Source organism: Berghia stephanieae, chromosome 2, assembly GCF_034508935.2.
Source record: "Berghia stephanieae isolate SIO BIC M18660-M18661 chromosome 2, UCSD_Bste_1.3, whole genome shotgun sequence".
Lineage (NCBI taxonomy): Eukaryota > Metazoa > Mollusca > Gastropoda > Nudibranchia > Aeolidiidae > Berghia > Berghia stephanieae.
Genome location: NC_088361.1, coordinates 30,976,179 through 30,998,313, shown reverse-complemented (window position 1 = coordinate 30,998,313; position 22,135 = coordinate 30,976,179). Strand labels below are relative to the sequence as shown.

The 22,135-nt window shown below is 36.4% G+C and overlaps 1 protein-coding gene across 3 annotated transcripts; it reads right to left on the bottom strand.

Moving 5' to 3' along the window:
* Positions 1-288: 288 nt before the first annotated feature.
* LOC144964701 (glycine N-acyltransferase-like protein 2) lies at positions 289-17,984 on the bottom strand. Of its 3 annotated transcripts, none has more exons than XM_078899233.1 (6): positions 17,846-17,984; positions 13,914-14,124; positions 13,278-13,391; positions 10,271-10,385; positions 6,033-6,156; positions 289-5,808 (listed from the first exon to the last, which is right to left on the bottom strand). In XM_078899233.1, exons 2-6 carry the CDS (start codon positions 13,998-14,000, stop codon positions 5,223-5,225), a joined length of 1,026 nt encoding a protein of 341 aa, XP_078755359.1. In that variant the 5' UTR covers positions 14,001-14,124; positions 17,846-17,984; the 3' UTR covers positions 289-5,222. The 3 variants fall into 3 exon arrangements, with proteins under 3 accessions (XP_078755359.1, XP_078755360.1, XP_078755361.1); XM_078899234.1 differs by having other exon boundaries at positions 17,764-17,936; XM_078899235.1 differs by lacking the exon at positions 17,846-17,984 and adding an exon at positions 17,630-17,711.
* Positions 17,985-22,135: the final 4,151 nt, after the last annotated feature.

Sequence of the window (22,135 nt, the reverse complement as noted above, 5' to 3'; positions counted from 1 at the left end):
GGACAAAACTAAGTAATAGCATTCCAAAACGAAGACAGAAAGCAACTTGGAAAACAGATATATAGGGGATAGAAGACACAGCAGCGTGACCTCCTGTTCATCCAGACTTTGAAATCCACACCATTAAAATTTTATCTATATCATTATTGATATATTTATCATTTAGCCGTTTCTTCAGGCTTTGATATTCACTCTATTATGGTATCATTCATTATCTCACTATATCATTTTCTCTTCCTTGTGACTTTGGTTAAAAAAAAAGAAAAAGAAAAAAAAATCATTCCGTTCTTTTTTTCACCCAAAAAATATATTTTATTTTACACAAATAATTATAATACAAACAAAGGAGAATGTATTGTTAAGAGATCTAATTATAAAATCCAAAATGTTGGATAAGTTATGGTCCCTGACAAAACAAAAAAGTGCGTATAGCCGGCAGGGGGGGGGGGGGGGGGTAACATTCACAGTTTTAACTAGTTATATAAATCAATGGTGCTATCAACAATTTTTGGTCATTACAGAATCTCACATTACGAAAATGACACACCATACAAAAACAGGTATGTTCGTCTTATAGCAGTTTTTCTTTTCTTGCAACATTTTATAGTCATTTCACTGTCAATTAATAGGATGATGGGATAATTAGTTTATTTTAAAGGTTTTTACAGTGCTGGTCTCCCATTTAGGTAATTTTATGTTTTGCTGTTTTTAAGGGTTTTACGACACTTGCGACACACGTAGATCATTTCAGAGCCAGTAAAAACAGAAGAAAATTGAATGGTCAAAAACATTATAGATTTACAACTGAAAGCACACGAGAATAAGTAAGACAAAAAGTAATAGTTCAAATAATGAACTGATGTAGATTCAAATTCAAAGAGCATATGATCGATGTAATTATTGTTTGTTTGTTTTTAAGGGTTTTATGGCGATTGCAACACATTTACTTTATATCAGCACCAGTAAAAAGGAAGAAAATGGGATAGTAAAAAGATCTAGAATTACAATTAAAGCACCCAAGAAAAAGTAAGACATAGGGGAACAGGGAACAATAGGGATCAGATGTAGATTCCAAGAGCATACCACCAATGTGCTCAGTTTGAGATCACCTATTAGTCTCATCCGGACACAAGCACAAGATCCAACAAAGAGGAATACACTCAAATGATTACATTATATATTCAAAATAACAAATATAATAATACATAACCGAGAGATGATTTACAAGGAAAAAAATATCATCTTCCAAAAAATAACTATGCATTTGATTGTTTCCCTCCCAGCCAAGAACTCCGGCCAGGGTCAGGACAAAACCAAGTAATCTCATTCCAAGACAAAGACAGAAAGCAAGTTGGAAAACAGATACAGGGGGATAGAAGACACAGCAAGTACCTCCCTGCCCACATGGGAGGTCAGGAACCCCACCCAGATCGATGTAATTAATCTCACATCACCCGCAAGTCTCATGTAGACATATGACAAGCTTCCACTAAAAGGAATACATTGAAATGTTTACAAATCATTTGTTCAAAATAAAAGATATAACAGTACATAACAAAAAGATGATTTACAAGGAAAAAAGATGTCACCTCCCAAAACTAACACTACACATTTGACTGTTTAATGGACTCCGAAAGGGCCAGGACAAAACCGAGTAATCCCATTCCAAGACGCAAAGATAGAAAGCAACTCAGAATACAGATTAGATATAGGTGGATAGAAGACACAGCAAGCGACCTTTCTGCCCACAAATTGATGATTTTAAAGTCAGTAAAAATGAAGACAATTTGACAGTAAAAATTTTTGGATTTACGTATAAAAGCGCCAGTCAAAAAAATCTTAGTCTTAAAATATTCAAAAGATTTAGATCTTATTTTCATATTATCATTACTGGTGTATCTCATTTAAAAAGTGACAGTTTGAAAATCAATAGTTTTGAACAACAACAAAAAATAATAACAATAAGATAAAATGGACTCGTTCAACTGGAATCAAAAGTAGATTCAAGAACGATATAGCCTTGTACTTAACTGAAAATACTTATAAGTCCCACACTGACACCGCCACAGGATCACCGTGAAAAGGGATACACTCAAATGGTTACAAAATAAATGTTATAATTAAAATGCTAACACTGACATAGCTAACATATGAGGGATAATTCTAGACTGATGAAGACTCAATCGACCCAAGTGGGGTTTGGATCTTTTTGATAACTAACTTTGGTGATAGAAACAGGAGGGGGGGGGGGGGGGGGGGGGGGGGGTTCAAGCTGATGGTGATATAAAATGGGAAAAAAAGGGGAAAAATTTGTTTTGTTCTGTTATTAAGCTCCATTCTTACTGTACTAAACCCAATCTTTAGAGCAACTGAGATGATAGACTATTATTGATACTCTAGCTCACTTCTGGAGAGTGGGAAACAGCACCAATTTGTTTTCAGCACACATCAAGTCTTTCACAGCTAGTAAATTTGATTGGGGGAATTTTCTAAAAACGGGAAATTCCTCTTCAGACTTCAAAATCAACTGCGGATTCGAGGAAAACCATCAGCACTGATTTATATCCACTTTTAACATAAAAGCTTTTCTGTCCAACAAATAAGGTGCCAATGTACGACATATATATGAAAGAAAGAAGATTTCCTTATTACTTTATAAATTATAATATTTTTAATATATTTACAGTTTTATCAATATCATTTACAACAATGTTACAATCTAAAATTCCTAGATTGGCAACATTGCGAGGAATAGTTCCATAAAAATTACACTATCCATCCGACTAGTCATCTATATCAAAATCTAGATACCACTTAGCACTAAAGTCATACCCCACATACCCCTAATTTTGATTGACATCAGAGGTAGATTTTTAACGAAAAATAGATATATTACAATATGCAGGACTCGTCATTTCATCTTGTATAATGTTGATAACAACAATTGTAATAAATTATATTTACAAAGCTGGAAAAAAAAAAATCAACCCCCCCGCCCTAGGAAAACTCATTTCTAAATAGTGATAAACTTCAATTTAGCATCTAGTTTATTGGATGAAGAAAGTGGATTATATAGGATATCCATACTAATAAATTGATAATCATTGAAACACACTAGTCTTACTTATGTTCTTAAAATAAGAAAATAGTATTTAAACCCAGAAAGTTATAGCTTACCCTAGTTTTTTTAGCATTAAATAGACAGTCACAACTGCCTGCTACAATGAGATAGAATACTGGTCTATCTTAAATTACTACTGATTCGCATGGTGCCCAGAGAAGAGAAAAAAAATATGACTGATTGCAGATTTGTGCACAGTGCACTTGGATCATGCATCGAGAGCTCTACAAAATAAGCTATCCTTGACCGACAGGGCCCCTACATACAAAACTTTAATTGCTACTTAACGTGATATTAGAAGGATAGGAGTGAGATGGAAGAATTAATAAACCCTCATGATTTAAAAATTCTTCTCAAAAGTAATCATTTAAAAATCTTAATCACAATTTGTTAATTTTTTTTCTTTAGGCATGGAAGGCATGTGAAATCACCGATGAGCACATTTAACAAATACACAGAATTGTGCAGAGGAAAACTCTAATATAAATTACAATTGCAGGGAATGAATATCATATCAACAATAACAGTTTGGTTTCTTTTGGTCCCATCGGAATTGTTGCATTGTGATCCTATCCACACAGGAATCATTTGTGTGTGAACCCATTAAATCGATGTGACCCATCACTCCAAAACAGTGTTAAATTGTTAAGGCTACTGCAGAGAATTTGGAACGGTGAGGTTTATTGTCATTGTCTTATATTTTCAAAATTATTCAATCTGTTTCAACAAAGAAGGAACAATAATTAATCATCTTGTTCTTTATCTTCAGCTCTTTGACTCTCTTGAAATCACCATGACTGGAAATCGAACAAATTTTTAAAATTTTTCTACTCATATGGACTCTGAACTGACATGTTGTCATCTTCATTTCTCCCATTATTCATAAGATTAGTACTGCAGGACTAGCCGTTTTCACAAGGATAGCAGTAAGAGCATTGTGGCCCGGACTTCACTCATATTATCATCTCATCTGTTACTGCTCTCTTGATGAAATGATGCAATTTTAAGCCCATATCCCCACTGAAAAGCTTTATGCTGTTTTGGAGTCTTGGGTCCTATAACTAACTCAACAAAAAAATTGTAAAAATTGTTCTCACAAGTCACCATTCAACTAGTCACATAACAAAATATTGGCATCATATTTCAGCTCAGGAAAAGTGCACTTGCTTTGTTATCTGTACACAATACTTAAATAAATCAAAATGAGTTCCTTTCCATTGTCACGAACATCATTTTAACATTTATAAAATTGCACATAAATATAGCACATTTCCAGTGTTAAAACAACTTTTTAACACCATTCTCAACAAAAAAAAAATACCAAAAACGTTTGTGCATCAATACTGTCCATTCATTGCGTAAAAGTAAAAGCCAAGAAACCTGTAATATATAGAGAACCCACCAGTCCATGAAAAAGGCTCTTTACTCACATTCTCCACTGTACTCAAGTGTAAAATGAGTACCTGACCTTAACAGCATCGTCTCTGTCCGGAAAAAAAAATTAATATCGCCTAACAGGCATCATGTCCTGCATTTGTGTGGCTGTTGGCCAGGGACCCCTTGTAAAGTGCTTTGAGCACGTTTAGTGAAGATTGCGCTGTATAAAAAAAAGCTCAATTTAATTGGCAAAAACCAAGAGATCACCTACTGATGCATATAAAACAGGTTGACCTATTGCATAAACCATTAACTTTAACAAATTTACACTAGTACTTATACTATCTTTATCATTAAAAAAAAAAAAAAAATGCATACAAAATGCAATCTTACGACAAGATTAATTTTTAAGTTTTAACTCTTCCAAACAATAGGTAATCCATTCAGATGTTTGTCAAACAAGATACCTTACGGTTAAGAGATGATGACTATACTACTGTGCCATGCTGCAACTATGGACTCTAAATATAGTCATGACGTTAAGACAGACATGGTGCTATTCAGAAATGAAAACACAAACCATTAATAAAATTGTGAAAAAATTCAATAAGCCAAACTGTAAAACCTGTTTTTACTATGACATGAAAAACCCCAATATAATACCAATCCTTTCCTTAGTTCATAACAAAATCAACACTATAAGCACAGGATAATAAAAAAAACATCAATCAACCCCTACATGAATACACTTGGCTGTTCCACTTTCAGCGGGTATCCCAGAGCACTCATTACAAGACAAAGGTAAAGCATTTAAAAACAAATCTTTCTTCAGAGAGTCTTGTGAATCAGAAGCTGCTTGTTGTTTAGGATCTACCAATTTTTCACCTGAAAGCACTCGTTTGATTGGTGGGCGGTAGTGGAGCCATGACATACTGCCTTGAGGCACCCATGTAAATCCAATATTTTGGCACGAAGTTATGAAGGCAGAGTCTTTGGTTTTAATAAATCCATAAGCTGTGTGGTGTTTTTGAATAAGTTTTCTAGTTAAATCGCACAAAAGGACAACACCTAAATTAGCGGTGTGATATTCTGGGTCTACAAATAAATTGGCCATGGAACCATTGAATTGCATACATATATAAGCCACCAAGCGTCCTTCCGATGTCACAATAGCACTGTTGTCAAAATTCTCTATCACCTTTCTGAAATATACCAACAGGCCTGGGTTGGTACGATAATGTTCCCAATGGTCACGAATGATTTCAGCATGATTGGAATCCAAGACAGTTAACTTCATCCCTTCTGGGGTCCTGAAATTAAAGAGTTAAAAAAAAAATAGGACATGAAAAATGTTATACTACATTTTCAATGGATTTATCATGCTTAATGTGCTTCAAAATGGTTCATTTATTCCCCCTAATATATGATGAATGCTGCCACAGATATACTAATTTTAACCTTCTAAGTTAACTCTTCTGATTGATATACACAATTTAATGATCAACAAACTCCTTGTCCTCTTCATTTCACTTACTCTGCAGGCTCTGGTGGGACATCTTTCATCCAAGCATACATGAATCTGTGCTCTATCGATGTTAACTCTCCACAAATTTTTTTTACTTTCTCTTGTACAATTGGTACGACATCATGCGGAACTCCTGTCAGTGCACAAATGAAATCAAAAATCAAAACAAAATAAGTCAGGATAGCATACATAAAGAGACAGCATTGCCCCTGTAATAAGTGTCCTTAAAGAATTAATACGATATTAGACCTCAATCCTAAAAACATCTTTCTTTGTGCAAATTTAAAAAGAACACGCACTACCTCATCTGTCACAATCAATTGTTACTGTGAGTCGTGAAGCATTGCAAGCAAATGATTAATGATAGTTCTAATAGTATACATCAATACAAACTTGATGACAGAGTATTAGTATTACCTGTCAAAACTTTGATTTCTTGAAAATGTCTGTAACAAACAAACAAACCCTTTTGACTCAATTTTCTGAGCTTACAGTGTGTTTATACAGTATATATAGGAGATGCTGACCATGCAAGTGATCATTTCACGACATGAACAAAATGTAAAAAATCGTTACCATTACTATTACAAAATTAATATAAAGAGATCAGCTCAAGTAAAGAAAAAATATTATAATTATCAAATTATTATTAATTAACTTAAATATATCACCTCTAAGTTAAAGAAATATATATAGTTATGTTTCTTTTAATTTTTTAGTTGTTTTTTTAAATTATTATAATTTAAATAGCAATTTTAACCTGCTTAAAAACTTTAGGAGCAACCTGTAATTTGATGCCACATAGAGGATACACCATTCACTTGCTTTTTACCCAGGCAAGAGTTGCAATATGTAAAACTGGTGATCTAAATTTTCACTCTGCCTATAGCAACACTATACATATTGTTGCCAATAATTTGACTAGTTACTTAAATCATATTGATTTATGGTTTTAATCATAATAATCAATCATAAAATCTAGCATATTGAAATGAGTAAACTACTTTTAAAACAAAATAACCATCCCTAAGGGGAAATTTTTATTTACAGGGCTCCTACAGCTATTCCATTTTGAAATTCAAGGAGTTTTCAAGGAGATATTTATTTTTAATTCAAGGATTAAAACAATGAATTATCCTTTTGACACTTAAGTTTCTCGGCTAGTGGAGACACCTCAACTCCTTATTTGCTGCTTCCAGATCAGTGTAAGGACCTAAGTTCACTTTCCTTCAACTTAGCTGACGATAAATATGCATTTGATTGAACATGGTATTCAAATACCTTTGTTGCCATTTTGTCAGCTATTATTTTTTTAAAGATCTGAAATGGTGATATGGTATTTGTAATCGTGGTGGTAGGGATTGTGACGAGCGATTTTCTTTCACTGCATGATTTCTTTATCATTCGTCAGCGCCCCGTTCAAAACCACTTCAAACCTAGTGGACGAGACATATATTTGATCAACACCTCCATTAAAAATACTCAAACAGGAACAGCCTTTCTCCAATAAAGCCCCAAATCTTTCTAACGGAAATTTTGGTCGTTAGGCGGGGAAACATTTCCATTGTATAACGGAACACTCACTTTCAGCTTAAGGCTTATTTACCTGTTCAAATTGTCTGCCCATTGTATTCATGCCTCCTGCTAATTACCTTTTCCAAACAAGACGCCAACGTGCGTATGCCCTGAGGTCTTGTCTCGTTCAAGAGTAGCTAAATTGCAATTACTGTCCTAGTCTCTCCGGTAATTCTCCGTTATTCTTTCTTACCAAAGCATCTGGATATCATTGGCTATCTAAAACAGGAAGATTCTTCTGATTGGCTATTTTCACTTCACAAAACCAAATTCATATCTGAATCTAATCACACACACGCTTAGAAGCCCAAGAGAAAAGAGCTATCTCTCCAATTTCAAACTTGTAAAAGTTTGTCTATCTCGGCTGGAGGTAAAATGAATTATTGGTTAACATTCAAAGTGGAACGAGATATTACTGTAAATTCAATTTAATCTGTTATTAATATTATAGTTGTGTATATATTTTAATTGTGCTATTCCATGGATGTTCGTAAGTTGGAATACCTGTACAAAACTATATCTATATGTATCTTATTTTATAGTTAACAGTTGTTTATGATCTATACTATTTTTTTCATTTATATTCAATATGTATATTGCTTGAATGTCTGTACCCCACCGCCAATCGCCGGCCACACACCATAACCTCAATTATAATTAATAAAAATAAATAAAGAAATACCAGGGACACAACCCTGTTAAATTCTCATCATGTAAGATAGCTCGACTGTCAGTTGATGTTTAAAACATATACTAACTACCATTATCATGAAGTTACTGCTTCTCCTTGCCTTTGTCAGCAAATAAAGGCTATTATGATGTGTCGCTCAAGGACGATTCGGTGGCGAAAGACAAACTCGATTGGCTCTAAGACCTTGTTGTTTCAACTCTTAAATTGAAGGTCCTGGTCCTTTTCCGTGTCGTTGGAGCACCCAGTTGTGCCGAATCCCTGCATCCCAGACAGCGGTAAGACCCTGATGTCAGCCTAACTACAACACACTGTTGTGATGTCCAGAAAACTCTGCAAAGCAGGCGCCAACCCTGGAACTAGCTGATACATTTGCCTCAGTCAAGCAAGCCGGCGGGATAAAGATAAGCCAAACGGGCTTATACCATTTTCAAATGTAATTTCCACGGACACAAGTGATTAAAAACTAACTTACTCGATCAATCATAAATGAATCGATTAATAAAACAATAGATAAATAAATAATAAATTAGATCCATTCAATTAGAGCTATTCTTCCTGATATTAAATAAATACTTATTCTTTCTATCCTTTCCTGTAACAATCTAATTAAACTTTATGTATAGAATTGTTATTATTGCATTGGGCGTTACTATTGTCTTGACTCACTTTTTATTAATACAATTAAGTTATAAGGGACCCTAAGGCAATTCTTGATCTCCCCTAGATTAAACCTGAGCCGTTTGTGATATAGGTTGAGTGGTGCAGCTGGTAACGAGAGCCATAGCGCGCATACTAGTTCGAATCCAGACCATTGAGCTATCGGTTGGACTCGATCCCACAAAAATAACACACAACCCGTCACAGGGATGGTGATTTGGAGGTCAGGCCTGTAAATGGTTGGTGAAAAAAATGTCAGAACTTTTTGGACACGCGAAAATAGACACAACAGGACAAAAATATGGACACAACACAGATATGACACGTCAATTGACAAGTCAAATCATGTCACTTTCCCCTACTTATTTATAACGAGGTCCTTATTTTATGGTATCAAAAAAAAAAAATCCCAATTATTTGAGGTCCCAGGTCTGAGTTAGTTGTAAAATGAAAGGAAGAGAACAATTCATACCCTTTTGAAGGATGTGTGTGCGTTATTTACTGACTAGGTGTGTGTGTGTGTGAAGACGACTCGCGCGAACTTCGTGACCTCTCTCTAGCTGGCTGTGGCACAGTAGCCAAGCAGTGAATACATAAACGTCTAGCAAAGCGTGTGGGTGGCATGATAATATTATAGCTAACTGATAGACGGCATGTTTTGTCTTTGATGTGACAAATAAAAAGTTTTTTTTTGTTTTGTTTTTTTAAGTCAGCATTTGAAACGGAACAAAATCAAATTTTTTCGAGGAACGAAATAAAAGTCTTTTATTTTCTTTTTTATTGGTTCTGTTCTTTGGCGTTACTTTTATTTATTTATTTTTTTTAGCACTTATAGAGCAAAATCGTACTGTCGGAAATCCGACAATAGATGGAAGATTTACAGGCCTGGGTGGTGGCTGTTGTAGAAGTGGTGGTAGGGATGGTGATGTGGTGGTGGTTGTGGGAGTTTTCAAGGAGATTTTCTCAGTAGTATCAAAATCAATGAGGTTTTAAAGAGTCCTTGAATTTAGGAGGCTGTGGAAACCCTGTCTTCAGGGTCTATTCCAAGAGAAGATTGGAATATCCAAGACGTCATCCATTATGTGGAACTGCAAAGTGAGCTAGGGCTTATTGACTTGCTCAAGGTGACACAGCGTGGCGGGTAGTCAAACTTGATACCTTTTGGGTACGAAGCAAATACCATAAGGCTGAGCCATGTTGTGCTGCCCCACTTCTGAGAAGTGTATCACATAACAGGTAAGGTGGATTAACTGACAGGGCAAAATTTACACATATGTATTTTGAAAACCTTATGTGCTCATAACACACGAGGTAAACAGCTTACCAGAGAGGACAGCTTTTTGTGTCCAATCCACAACACCAGGCCTCTGCAGAAAAAACCTCAAATCTTTCAGGCTTTTTGTGTGGCACATGTAATAAGAACGGAAATAGCCAGGGACCTGTTGAGAAAGAAAAAGAAAAACAATTGATCAATTCATCTGATTCCAATTACATCAACTACATTAATTTTTCTTAAATTTAAAAAATTGAAAAAAACTTATAAAATCATCTAAGGGTACACTTAAATGCTTGCAACATACAATACAGTGTAGCACGAAAATCTCGAAGACGCAAATCTCAAAATCACTGAAATCTAGTGCCGCGCTGAGGACCGGTCCCAAGAACCGGTCCCACAGTTCCTTAGCTGGGACCGGGGAACCGGTCCCAGGTGACGAACCGTTGAACCGAACGTTATTATCCCCACTTCTTATCTTTATATTTGGACGGTCCCAGCGATTCTAGTTTCTTTACTGCCTTTTCTCGGTCCTTTTCTCTTTTGCCTAGGTCGTTCGCCTAACCACCCATCCCACTTAATTAATCGCACCAACCCCCTCTTGCACATACGCCCTCTTGTGTGTGTGGTGGGGTAAGAGGGGCCACGAGACGCCTTGGACGATTCCATTACTCTGGGTAAATCCTAATTTACTACACACTAATGATCGCAATGACAATGATCTATTTTGACGACATCACCCCTCTCCTCTAATGGGTTATTCTTTGAAATGAATGTGACTACTATAAGATGTGTGTTTGTGTGTATGTGTGTGTTCGTGTGTGTGTTTCGAACCTAGCTGGTCCGATTTATTTCTTTTGGCTATCTGTTGTCACCACTCCTTTCTATCACATTGTTGTCATTTGATGATACAATAATATTTTTATTTCTTTTGGTGTTTTAACTAATCAAATGATACAAGTTTCACATACTATAGCTTTCTTCAAAAATAACAATTGTAACGTCTGTATTTTTAAAAACCACCATTAGATTATTTGGGGGGGCCTCGATAGCTCAGTTGATAGAGCACTCTCTTTACACGCAAGGGGCCAGAGATTGATCCCGGGTGCAGTCGAGCTTTTTTTTCTTCTGATCTCTGTCTATTCAGCAGTGAATGGGTAGCTGGGTTTGTTAGATCTGGCGAAAAGTACTTTGGGATAGACAGCGTCCTATCCAAAGATAGAATTTTTTTTTCATTAAAAAAGAAACAAAAAACGTGAGCTTTTATATAGCGCAATATCCACTAAATGTGCTCAAAGCGCTTTACAACGGGTCCCTGACTAATAGCAACACGTAACATGTAGAACGAGACATGACGCCTGTTAGGCGATGTTACAATTTTTTTCCGACAGAGACAACAATGTTGACGATCAGGTACTCATTTTACACCTGAGTAAGGTGATAGGATGTGAGTAAAGAGTCTTTCAAGGACTAAACTAGGCGCGGAGCGAAGCTCGAACCCAAGACCTTTGGATCCGAAACCGAGTGTCATAGCACAAGAACACATAGCCGCACGAAAAGAGAAAAAAGGAATGGAGACAACAACCCCCCCAAATAAAAATAATTTAAAAAATCATAACAAACTCTTCCCACTTCCCATACTATTGGTCCAGCATGTCACAGACACAAAATATTAACAATCCCTTTTCCTTTCACTCCCTAACATTGACCCGACCCGCTCCATCAATCTTCGCAGACACACACACACACACACACACAAACACATGCTTAATGGATAGTGTTATAGCACTATTTTCATGTTTTGAGGCAACACGCCTTCTCCGCTCTCACTTACACTTAGCAGTTTGACAGCCATCTACTACAGGACCGATTCCTATCGTTTGACGGTCCCAAGGACGCCTTGTGATTGGCCAATGTCGAAAAAGAACCGGTTCATTGGCGGTCCAACGAGCCTTGTGAATGGCCAATGTCAAAAAAGAACCGGTTCGAACAGGTCCTTGCAGTTCTCATTTCCCAGGGACCGTAGAACCGGCGGTCCTAAACATGCTTGGGACCGCTCCGCACTACTGAAATCTCAAACACACTTTTACTCCCTGTTTTAATCCTTAGTATTAGCAAAAAGAAAATCTCGAACACTATTGAATGTGAATATGGAAATCTCGAAAAAACTGGACCTACACTTTCGCATTCGTTGATAAAATTCTTTTGCCTATGTCTCTAATGAACTCTTCATTGGCATTAAATTGTGTTTTTACATGCGTGTGTGTGTGTGTGTGTGTGTGTGAGAGAGAGAGAGAGCGAGAGTGGAGGAAGGGGGAGTGTTGTTTAACCAGTGTCTTATGCATGCGACGCTTCACTCTATCTAATGAGTACCAGTACCAGTAGGAGACTAACGAGGTAGTGATGGTACGAGACTGTTACTGTTATGTACTAGAATTGAGGTAGAGTGAGAAGATAGCATTGGAGAGATGAGGAGTGGTAGTGATTAGGTACCAGTTTTGTAGATAAAGACATAGAGCACTGAGTGCGTAACCAACTATGCGATGACCTGGCTTCGACTTCTTATTACAGTACACTGACAGGGGAACATTCTACCATCTGTTATTGAATGAAACAAGATGCACTAAATGCTGCACCTCATGATCTTACTAAAACCGCCCACTTTTACCCCCTTCATATTCTTTGTAAAATACTCAACATAAAAACTCGATAAAATGAAAATCTCGAACATGTAGGATAGGCCCGGTCACAACTTGTTAGAGATTTCCATTCGTCACTGTATAGTTACAATTAAAAATATTACAGAAAGAAGATGACAGGAAAAAAATATATCTTCTTTTTCCTTCTACTTCTATGTAATGGCCCTAGAACAAAAACAAGATCGACCTGGGAACAACTAATAAGTCCAAAACAATCACGGAAAGAAAATTAATGATGCAAACAATTAAGAGAGAGGATACAGCAAGGCTTAATATTCCAGAACAACATTAAGATTTGTCCGTCTAGTGTCCCCTTCCCTCACCCCATCAATGTTCACTTTTAACAATATGTCACTTACCTTATCATTGGATTCTGGTCGCAAGATGATGCATGTCCAACAAGGCCACTGGTCCACGATGACTTCAAACCCATACAGGCGATTCTCTACAAAATTTTTGATGATGTAATACATCTGGACATGGGAGCATCAGAAGAGACCATTCAAAATCAAGATTAATTTTTTTTTAATAATTATGAAATCATAGTGATATCATTATCTATCTTGCATTTCTTTTTTGCACTTTACCAAACCAGACATAATGGCGATGATGATGATGAAGATGAATGGTGGCGATGATAATTATGACGACAAAGACAAATATCATTTGTGATAAATGGGTGGGTTCGAGTTTAGATTACAGAAATATAAACTTTAAATTTTATATTAATTTTATTCCTTTGGGTATCAACAATTTCTAAATTATTCTGCACGAGTCAAGAAAGCTACCTGTCCCATCTCACCTATCCAGATTACACAATAAATCCTGTGACTATTTATGTAGCACTAAGCATTTAAATTCAGACAAGTATAAAAAAAGATGGGTTGAATATGGATATTAATTTAATAAACCGATTCACTTTACTGTATACAGTTGAATTCAACTTTTAATAATCTTTATTAAAATGAATCTAGAAAAGGAAAAAAAAAAATCACCTTCGCAGATCCGGGTAAAAATGAATGGAGTTCCCATAGCAGGTCTTGAATTTCAACCAAGTTGAGAATTCTGTACATCCCTGACATTTTGAATGCTTGATGTAAGATAACGAGTTGTATAACCAATTTAACTTCAAAGCAACTGTCTAACAGAGCTGCTTTGTCTGTCTTCAACTCTGACCCATACTCTTTAAATAAAGCCAAATGGTATCTGAAAAAGAGAGAAAATATATTGAGAAAAATTGGCCAGCTAGACATAAAGGAGTGGCAACAAAATCCTGTGTCCATTTAGACAATAATAATAATAATAATAATAATAATAATAATAATAATAATAATAATAATAATAATAATAATAATAATACATAGCATTTATATCACACATCATCAGTGTGTGATGCCTCAATGCACATTACAAATAAATATATACAAAATTTACATATATATGAGCCAAGGTAAAAGGTGCCATATGCCAAGTGCTTATTTTGAAGTCAGTAATTTTGTTGCTAAGGGGAATATGTTATAGTTGGAACCTCAAATTTTGGTATTTTTACGATTGAAAGAGGATATTTAAAGCTTGTGACCCAAAATTTGACACAAACGTGACAAGTGTATATAGTGTCACTTATGATCGATGAGAACAAAATTATCACAGAAAGGCAACTCAAAAACTTTGCAACCACATATACTTTATTTTCAAGGTTTGATCGCCCACATTTATCAGAGAAGTTTCAACCTTAAAACATTGTTTTATACATATAAAATAAACGTCCAGTTGTGTCATCATCAGAAGTGACACTTTAACAAAAGTTAGACTGAACATATCTCTGCATTGGATGATATCTGTTGGTGTTGCTTCTGAAAAAATGTTGACACTATTTTATGCACCTCATGTTGAATTCTCAAAATCATATTGAAACAACAAACATTATAACCAAATAAAATAGCCTTTTTTTCAGACAAGAGAGCTATGATTGGATGCATTATGACATTGAATTCACTTTGTTTGAATAAGCTCTCAGATCACGGAATACTGTAGATCGCAACCAAATTTTTCAAAACAATTTCTGAATGAATAGGAGTGTGTTTAGTACCCATAATATTCAATTTTAACTTTGGCATTTATAAATATTTATCTACACTACAAACACAGACCATTATTCGGTTTCTTTTGATTTACAACATAATTAGAAGCAGATTATGACAGAAATGTGTCACGCATCTGACAACAACTTAGAATTGAACGATACCATTATCAACTTGGAATTGAGCGATAGGGATACTTCCATGATAATATTTCTTGTATTTCTTATCAAGACAATCCTCTGTTACAAATTTTTTCAAAGAACAAGATTCGGCTGAATACCGAGACTCAGACTCAGCTTGTTGAGCATTTCATCATAATATTAAGGAATATTAATATCAAAGTAATCAGCTCAAGTGCTTTACATCATGTAGATATAATGACAATTGTAATTGTAAGGCACTATTACTATTACAATACATTAAACATCGACAATGCTATTACTATTATCGGAGTGGCTATTCGTCAGTACTGACCCCCAGGCGCTGGCACCTGCGGGTCAGTACTGACGAACAGGCACCGGCGTCTGGGGGTCAGTACTGACTAATACTATTACTATTACTAGTACTGATGCCAATTGGTCAGTTCTGACCTGGCCATGGGCGTTGACGGTACCAAAATTATGGAAAAATGCCATTTTTTAAAATAACTTGCTCTACGACAAATAAATCAGCATTTCCTGTCCCATACTAGTCGCAGGTAAGCCCTTGTTTTCACTAAATCTTTTTGTCGGTTTACGTGAGATTTGTTTAATAAATATATCAATTAATTAAACAAGTGAAATTGTCCAATCCTGAGAAAAAGACCAAATTTGGTGTTGAAACGCCAAACTGGAAGCCCTATATTTCGGTTCATCCAACGCGCATGCTCACTGCACTGATGCGTGGCGCCAGAACTGAAAGTGAAAGCTCTTTCATTGTCTCGTCTTTCTTCATTCCTGTCATTTGAAATTCGGCTTGCTCGCATCTTACTGAGACAGGAAAAGTAGAAAACTGTAAGGGCTGCCTGAAGCCGGTGATCGTAAAATACTAACGAAAGAGTGAAAATGAAAGGCTTCGTATGGGAACAAAACAGACAATGGACGTTTCGGGTACAAACCCTTCATTAACACAACAATACACAAATAAACGTGGAAAACAAATAAAATATAATGAAAAATAACTTTATCGTCTGTACTCAATGGTGGTTGCAGTATGAATGAAATGTTAGCGTGGGTAGAGGATAGGGTGCCCCAGGGGGGTGATCTGATTGATAAGAAAAGGTCAGCGTCAGGGAACAGAACCTTCCAGAAAATAATGGAAGATAAAAGACATATAAGTAGTAGTAGTAGTAGTAGTAGTAGTAGTAGTAGTAGTAGTAGTAGTAGTAGTAGTAGTAGTAGTAGTAGTAGTAGTAGCAGTAGTAGTAGCAGCAGCAGCAGCAGTAGTAGTAGTAGCAGTAGTGGTAGTAGTAGTGAGTGGTAGAAGTAGTAATAGAATGGACAAAGTATTATAAAAGAATCGTAACAGGAAATATTATATAACACATTTTCCTCTATTTTTCTTTAAATTAAGCTATAACGAAAATATACGGGGAAAAAAACAATAAAAACAAAATAACCCAAAGAAATAGAATGGACAACATAAAATAAAAACGAATCTTACGGTGGCTTGAAATAACGAGTCATATCGTTGCCCCAACGGCATCTAACGCGTTAGAAATCAAACTTATCTAAGTGACCAAGTGTTACTGTGTGCCATCGGATAAGTTGGCCTGAGAGCCTGGAATTTTAATTTTAATTGTTTTTTTTTAATGGTATACTTTTGGAAGTGACGAATAAGTGCGAAGAGGTCTTTGCACTGACGAACAGGTCCGATGTTCATCAGTGCTGATCAATGGTGGGCGGTGGCACAGACCGAAGAGAGGTTGTCTGTGGGCGGTGGCACCTGTTGTTCAATACTGACCAATAGACACCAGGTTATTGGTCAGTACTGACCTCCAGGCACTGGCGTCTGTTCGTCAGTACTGACCCGCATGTGCTAGCGCCTGGGAGTCAGTACTGACCAATAGCCCTAGCCTACTATTATTATTATCAGTTAGGTGCCCTATTCATCAATTCACACAAAGATTGGAAGATGAAACGTAACAAGTCTTTACTACTGTCTTTTCAAAAGACTAACTTGGTCATCATCAAAAAGACCACAAAGTCTAACATTACTCGATCTACTATACCATTATATGTAATTCTTTCTCTTCTCAATAAATTTTGTAATCTTGTTCCAGGATGTACCTCAACTGGACTCAAAATTTGTTCTGTGTGGACGAAAATTTTCTGTACCCAGGTGTGGTGTCCAGTGCATGAGTAATAAGTTTTCAAATTTAAGTCAATATCATATTCTCGTCAGATATATCAATTCGAGAAAAATGTCTTCACTTCTAAAAGGAAAATAAAAGCGTTTTCCTCAAAATATCACGAGTGTGAGCGATAGTGATAAGTTATACTTTTGTCATGTCGGGTGAGATGTGGTGTTGACTCAGTAATGAAAAACCTTTATTCCAACTTACACAACGTTGACTTTGTGAAATAAGAAATTTCTAAAATGGGGTATCCTGACAAAATTAATGAATTAAATACATCTAAATAATTTTTTACTGAAAAGCGGTCCTGGAGAACTGAACATGACAATGACAAGGCTCCACTGTTTGTGTTGTGTGCTCAGCGCGTTGTAGGTAGTTGTGACCTTAACATTGAATGAAAGAAAACCACGTCAAGCGGCCGTGTCATACCTGTGGGCAGCCCAGTCAGGAGTGACCCCATTCACCTATCACCTCTAAACTTCGTTTAGCTCAGATGTAAGCTGTTACTCACAAGTACAAAATGTTGTAAAGAACAAGGTTTGCCAGTCAGGTGAGACCGTACAGAGATTGATCGATGCAGATCAGTCAGTTGGTCTCATTTCGACCGAGACCGTCAAAGTCTAAAGAAAAGAGGCTGATGAAGGAAAAACAAATTACCAGGTAATAAGGTAATAATTTGCCAAATAAACAACTGCGGCTTATATTCAGGTTATGGTCTCAAACTGTGCTGATTATGTTGTAAAGCTAATAACGTATCATGTCAATAGATAATAGTCTACCAATATCTCGTGACATTCAGCTTTTTAGTATACAAATTTGTCATAAAGACCGATTATGGAATGTCGAAGTTAAGAGCCAATCTGGTATTTATGATATTTTTTTTCTTTGGCCTTCACCTTCACCCATTGACCTCCGTTGTTAACTCAATTTTATGAGCTAACCACGAGAAGGACCAGTGCTCTGACTGTTGTTATTGTTGAGGATGTTATATAGCCGATGTGTGCTGAGTACTCAGTCCACGTCGTAAATTCGCAAAAAAAATTTTAATCAAAAGATAAAAATTGTTTCTATCGTCAAATAAAAAGCCAGTAAAATATACTTTGCTGGTTTAATACAAGTGCGTTATTTAAACCAGCTGTCAGAGGACGTATGTATCCATGTAGCCCTGGACCCTACGTGTATCGCCCTTATACAATAGAAAAATAAATGTTATGTAATCTACTCTGTAATTTTATGTTTCATTATCATAACATTCCATAATTTTACGAAATCTTTGAGTAACAAAGCGCAGGTGACGAAAATTTGACCACAGAATATCTCGCACACAGTTCACATCTGCACAATCTACAGTGATTATCTCTTACTACAACAAATTCGAGTCTCGATTTGTGCCGTATAAAGTCGAGTCCTTGAAAAGGCCCATTACTCAAATTCTCTCCTACTGTTCAGGTGTACAATAAGTACCTGTTCGGTAACCAAATTGCCTCGGTAAGATAATATAATTTTAATAACAAGTACATGCGTCTCGTCCTACAAGCTGGCGTGGGACCCTTTTTAAAACGCGTTAAGCAAATAACGTGAATATTGTCTATATTATAATAACCCAATTTTAAATGATTGGCGAGATGTCATTTTTAAAAAAATCATTTGGGAGAAAATTCGGGCGCTGCAATAACACGAATGACAATGAAATTGATAATCGCTTCAATCAATGACAATATTATTAATATGACATGAACAAAAATGAAGTGAGTAGATAAGTGCCAGGGGTCATTGGAGAATTTAAATAACTTTTGTGGCAATGGGGAGTCGAATCCACGACCTGACTGTTACGGCACCTCCGAATTGCCACAAGATGGACGCTCTACAATGGACGCCACCCCCACTCATAAATTAATAAAAGTGGTTTCTATGTATCTTGAGTCCCTCTCGCAACGTCTTAAGGTCATGAGGTCAACACACAAACACCACGAAAGATTGGGGGGGGGGGGGGGGGGGTGGCTAGCAGTTCAGCTTTGAACTCTTTTCGATCAAGAATGGCCAGTACAACGTTTTGTCTGCTGAAAATTTGAACTTTTTGCTCTAAACAAAATGATATATTTTCGACAAATCATTTTGATCTCACTCAGCAGGAGTCGTAGTTTAAACATAACAACATTAACTCTACCACAACATTTTACAAAATACAACACACATTCACAAGAAATTATCATTATATTCGTAGCAGTAAGTTCACAATTCCACACACAGAACCAACACATTTTAAATTCTCACCTACATAGTTTTACAATTACGATGACGCCGATTTATGACATGGAATAAATTAATGACCAACTGAAAGACGAGATATGCCATATGCCGGCATAATTATTACCTGTCGACTAGATCAAACCACGCCGCCAAGCATCGCGTTTATGATGTCAGTAAAATTATCCTAAGATTACGCAATGCCGAGTGAATATCTTACCTGACGGACAAGCCAGGAATCGCATACGCTAAGTGTGATTGATCCGACTAAATGACCAGTAAACTTCTGGCACTAACAAATCGAGGAACTTCATTGTTTTCTGGGACTGAATCAACTCCGGTCATATTTCTATATAAGCAAGTAATCAGCTAAATTCGGGCTCTCTCTCTCTCTCTCTCTCTCTCTCTCTCTCTCTCTCTCTCTCTCTCTCTCTCTCTCTCTCTCTCTCTCTCTCTCTCTCTCTCTCTCGCTCTCTCTCTCTCTCTGTCATTCCATCACTCTATCACCGGCATGCTATAGTGATCATCTTGAAATCCAAATTAGCGGAAAATACTGTGTGGACAAGGATATGGATACTTATATCAATCTTATAGCTGTTGACTTAAATATTGTGTTATGATTAATTAATGCCATTTAAAACTAGTATATGTAGGGAGTAATAATTAATATAGTGTTTTCGCCTGGGCCGTGAGTAGACGCAACCTATCATATAACAGAAAATAACAGAAATGCATAACTCATGTTTTTTATAAACAAAATGATTTCATTCACTATCTATATATGTATATATATTATTGTACATATATGTATGCCTTCCAAATGAATGAATTACATGTTACATGAATCACATTTACAAATGTGCTACCGCTATTACGCTATAGTATTATTGTGTATTTATATGTAATGATTCTTATGTTATCATTGTTTACTAATCTTTCCCCCATCCCATTAACCTACCCGAACCCGTTAATTAAGGATGGTGATTAACAAAATTTAGATCAGTGGTGACGTCAAAGGTTTGTAAAAATCCTTAAGACATCACTGCTCATAAGGAATACAAAATGTTGCAACTTCAACTAGTCAAAGTTTTGCTCCTGTATATTCACAGATCTAGTTACACATTGATCTAGGGCTGAAGCTAGACCTGGGGCTGAAGCTAGATATTCATGGTTAATTACTTATCAAGTGACCCACTGGGATAACCAAAGAATGACCAAGAGGCCCGTCCACGAATTAAACAGGCAGAAGCAACCCCTAGCGCCGCTACCAGTCATAGGAAGGTAGCCACCAGTCACATCCAACCTCTACAAAACATATAAAGAAAAAATAATAATAACTTGAGAAACAGGCCGTGAAAGGGTGAAAAATTAACTTACCCATAGCCTAACTTTAATAAATTAAACATTTACTATTATTCTTTTGTTTAATTATGTGTTAACGTGTTATTGTGAGAAGCTATTCTGTTGATTTATATTAAAGTATTTCTGTTTTAACGGGAATTAATACTTATCTCCTGAACCCGATCTATTCCTATATATACTTGCGATCAAAAGAAAGTATACACATTTAAAATCGTCGTTACTTTTTTATCCGTTGACGTTGGCTAATGATTTTCCACTGAGTTGTTAACCATTAGCCTTTCTGTGAACCGATAGTCGATGTTTTTGTTTTTGACTTGAAATTCGCTCACCACGTCGCGCAGTGCTAAAATAACCTTTTAGTCCCTTACTGTGGACATAAAGTGTGTAGATTAATTTTTTTGTCATCCGTGTCTTCTTGAACTATTTTCAAGGCAGGAAAACACAATACAAAATACCATCCATTAATCTACGCGATTCCACGACTTAGTTTAGAACAACGTGCACGTGCCATTGGTCATCTTCAAGCTGGACAGTTTGTGACCAATGTCGCAAGAACGTTTAATATCACAAGGAGAATTGTATATTCCTTAGTGGATCGATTTGAAGTAACACAAACGGTAAGGGACCGAAATCGAACTGTCAGACCACGAGTAACAACACAAGGTGAGGACCGTTTTATACGCACCCTACATCTACGGGATTGTTTTAGGACGGCGAGTGAAACTGCACTAGAGTTCCCAGGTACACGAATAAGTCGACACACTATTCGTTGCAGATTTAGAGAGCATGACATTGTCGCAAACGTCCTTTGATGCGACAACTTCTTAGAGCACATCACGATTGGCCGTCTTTAATGGGCCCGAGCTCATCTGCGCTGGACAACGAATGCGTGGTAGTGCGGGGCGGTCCTTGGCAAGCTTAAGGACCACGGTCCTACGGTCCTTGGGAAATGCAGACCGCAAGGACCGGTCCTAGGACCGGTCCGTTCATTCTTGAACCGTTAAAGACCGCTACACGATGAAAACCGTGGCCTACAGGAGTAAAACACACGGAGTAGTCACACTCATTTCAAATTGTAACCTAATTAGAGAAGAGGGGTGATGCCTTCTTTATTTGCTCACCGTACTTCATTGTTACTTCGATAATTTAATAAAATTTGAAATTTATCCCCATTAACGGAGATAATGGCATC